Source organism: Dendroctonus ponderosae, unplaced genomic scaffold (genome assembly GCF_020466585.1).
Source record: "Dendroctonus ponderosae isolate FM_Combo_2020 unplaced genomic scaffold, Dpon_F_20191213v2 Dpon_F_20191213_1006, whole genome shotgun sequence".
NCBI classification, from domain to species: domain Eukaryota; kingdom Metazoa; phylum Arthropoda; class Insecta; order Coleoptera; family Curculionidae; genus Dendroctonus; species Dendroctonus ponderosae.
Genome location: NW_026017118.1, coordinates 1,043 through 4,153, shown reverse-complemented (window position 1 = coordinate 4,153; position 3,111 = coordinate 1,043). Strand labels below are relative to the sequence as shown.

The window sequence follows — 3,111 nt, the reverse complement described above, 5'->3', positions numbered from 1 at the left end:
CTCTCAAAAAAGTATTGATTTTAAGAAGTTAGGCATCGTTGGATAGAGAATGGAAAASTCGATTCAGTCGTAACAACGTGAGTGAGGAAATTCAAGTAGTTTTGACCCAGAAAGTWAAATTTGAATATCAGACACTTAGGTGCAAGATTATGMMAAAATTTAATGTTTTCCGTYCCGYTTTTGCTCATATCTCGGAGGMAAAATGAGCAARAACGCTCATTTGTACATCATTCTAGAGAGACAGTCAGACAATCACCAACAAAWTTGGAGAKCTGATGGTGGTTCCTGCCGTTCTAATCAGTGTCGCCCTCGAAGTGCTTGATTCTGACTCTAATTTTTTCGCCCAACTCAAGTATATAAAATGCAAAATTCGTAGAAAAATATTTATTTTCATCAATTTTATAAAATCTAGTACAATTTATTATAAAGAGTGTTGCTACATTTTATGCAAGTTCAAAACAATGGCAATGATTTTGCTGCTGTAAATTGTCCTAAAATGAGTTTAGTAAACCCGGTTTCACAATATAAATCGCCAGGATTTTCTATAGAATTTTAAATACAAAATTTGCCATGTTGAAAAAATAAAACCACTTTATGCAAATTGTGTACTTTACGCACATGCAATTTCTTTTCGACTGAGCTTAAAACCGAATCAACACTCTGATCAAGGCGTCTGATATTTGAAGATAAAATGTATTATGTTCATAATATAAATATAAATAAACAAGTACCATATAAAGGGTGACATATGATAACAAAAATATATGTATGTTGTACCTAAATTATAACTGAAAATGTAGACTTACTTAAATCACTTCATTAACACTCACAGTTCTTCTCTTATTAAAAATATGTGTATATTTTACCTACAACCCATTCATGAACATCCAAATAATGAGCATAATTAAGGCATATACATATAAATAATATCGCAATCACAAACATGTGCAATTTTCTCTCAAAACACTTGATTCATATTAGTTTATCGTCCTGAAAATTATGCACTTCACTTCGGCATGAATCTGCCGCTAGAAAATTAGTTAAACATAATGGCGTTTTTAGTCTAGAGGTCTTTCAATAGCATTTATTGGAGATTTTTTGTTTTGTCTGATTGATAACGAGAAACTAAACTTGGCTTCCAGCTAGTTTTCATGCATCAAACCATACGTTCTTTTTGTTCTTTTTGCTCTTTATCTTCTTCTTGAGGCTTGTCCCACGGTTGTCTTTCACCAGATGCAAAGAGCAAATAAAACGTACAACAAAACGCGTAAACTCCAGATGCTGTTATAAAGACAATCCTCCACTTTTCGACGCTGGGCTGTAAAAATCCAAACGGAGATTATTTATTTGCACCAAATGAAGTTATCAATTGCATTCGAAAAATTGAAAATGTAATACTGACCGTTCCCTTGATCATAAATCCGGCATAAATGGGTGCCATCAGTCCTACAATATTGGCCATACAGTTGGTGAAAGACATAAGAATGCCGGCAAATTGCGGAGAAATATCCAAATGGTTCACTCTGAAGCCTGAATTGGTACCCCCGTTCAAACCGACCCCAATGGTGAGAAGGGTGACTGTTACCCATTTGTCGCATCCAGTAAAAGCAGCAATAAACAGAGCGATTGCCGGTCCAAATTGGCCTAAATTTAATTATTACTTGCTGGTGAGGTCTTTTTTGGGGGGCTCTAAAGACTTACCGATGCTGTTCAAAATTTTCCTGACTAGAGTTGAGCTGAAGTAGGTCTTAGTCAGCATCCAATCGGCGATCTGACTGACCATGATGGAGAAAATCCACATGGCCAAGTAGGGCAAAGCTGATAGAAAGCCATTCTGAAAAAAAAGTTTTTCAGTTGCAGCGTCATCAGTCTGGTTTACGCATCAACAGCAAGTTAAATATTTGCTCTTTGATTATAGTACGCCAACTTGCCATAACAAATCACTATAATTAATATGATTTTAAGTGAGCGACTTTTCGTAAGGTTGAATGATGCTGATGGTTATTCCAAATATGTCCTTTAAATTTATTAGCGCAATAAAGTGGTTAAGGAAATTTACACCATACAATAAATCAGTGGATAATTAATGATTGTTTTAGTTGTTCAAGCAAAGAGTTTTGTTTACTGAAGTCTGGAACTACACGTGTCGAAGAAAGCAACTGATAGCCCGAATCCAATTGCTCAATGATTGCGCTTCGGCTCCATCAAGTCCAATCTTTCCTTTTAAATTCGTCAGTTTTACTGGATGATTATTTTAGTGTTGAATCGTCATTATATTATGATAATTGGCCGAGTCAGAGCCAAGCATCCATTCTAAGGAATTCCTGATGCAACTGATTATTTGGCGCCTTTTCAAAGCACGCATTTCAGCAGTTCAGGTCAATTGGAAATGATTTGTCCAAATAAGTGTTTAATGGCTCGACCAATGCCTTTAAAAGCAGCACACGATCAAGCCATGAAGCAGCCATTTAGTTTAGATAAAGTGAAAAAATCTCAACAATTTTATCGTAGTCGAAACCAGAAAAAATGCCTAAATACTTGTAAATGCTCTGCTCGTTGATAATGGCTGGGCAGTTATCTACGCAAGATTGGAAAACACTACAATTGTGCGTGAAGCATATTATAATTTATTATTGTACAGGGCGTTTGTGAAATGTCGGTTAAAAGCGACAAAAATTAATTACTTTTTGGTAATGCTTCTGTCTGAACGAAATCCCGCATCGGGAAGATTTTGGGGACCAGACGTCTACATCTCATTTAAAATCGCTTACTTATTTTCTCCTTAAATAAAAACCTGGGCCTTAAAATCCATGGTATCTTCAACGCTCGTAAATAATGAAGATTATTTGAGAAAACGAATGGAAAGTTCTTTGGATATTTTAAGAAACGATGAAGAACTGATGGCTTTCATTGCGTGATAGAGCTCTAAATTGTGCACTTTTTTAATGCCAAAATATCAAACATCGTTTTTGAAATGTTTCTCGTTTTCACGCAAAACGCAAAAATTCATAATTAATATGGGTGTACAGAACCGGTCTTTTTCGTTGGCTCATATTTGGAGAACTGGTTGAGCAACAAAGGTGTTGTTTTCAACGCGTGATAGAGCGTTAA

At 35.5% G+C, this 3,111-nt stretch overlaps 1 protein-coding gene across 1 annotated transcript; it reads right to left on the bottom strand.

Moving 5' to 3' along the window:
- Positions 1-369: 369 nt before the first annotated feature.
- Positions 370-1,862, bottom strand: LOC125502884 (putative inorganic phosphate cotransporter). Its single transcript, XM_048662340.1, has 3 exons — positions 1,702-1,862; positions 1,403-1,644; positions 370-1,318 (listed from the first exon to the last, which is right to left on the bottom strand). Exons 1-3 carry the CDS (start codon positions 1,799-1,801, stop codon positions 1,157-1,159), a joined length of 504 nt encoding a protein of 167 aa, XP_048518297.1. The 5' UTR covers positions 1,802-1,862; the 3' UTR covers positions 370-1,156.
- Positions 1,863-3,111: the final 1,249 nt, after the last annotated feature.

Bases quoted from the DNA above. Each gene is read 5' to 3' on its own strand.
- LOC125502884 (XM_048662340.1), bottom strand. From the start codon at position 1,801: ATGTGGATTTTCTCCATCATGGTCAGTCAGATCGCCGATTGGATGCTG. The intron at 1,645-1,701 runs GTAAGTCTTTAG...AATTAAATTTAG, and splicing joins GAAAATTTTGAACAGCATCG to GCCAATTTGGACCGGCAATC. The intron at 1,319-1,402 runs GTCAGTATTACA...GGATTTTTACAG, and splicing joins GATTTATGATCAAGGGAACG to CCCAGCGTCGAAAAGTGGAG.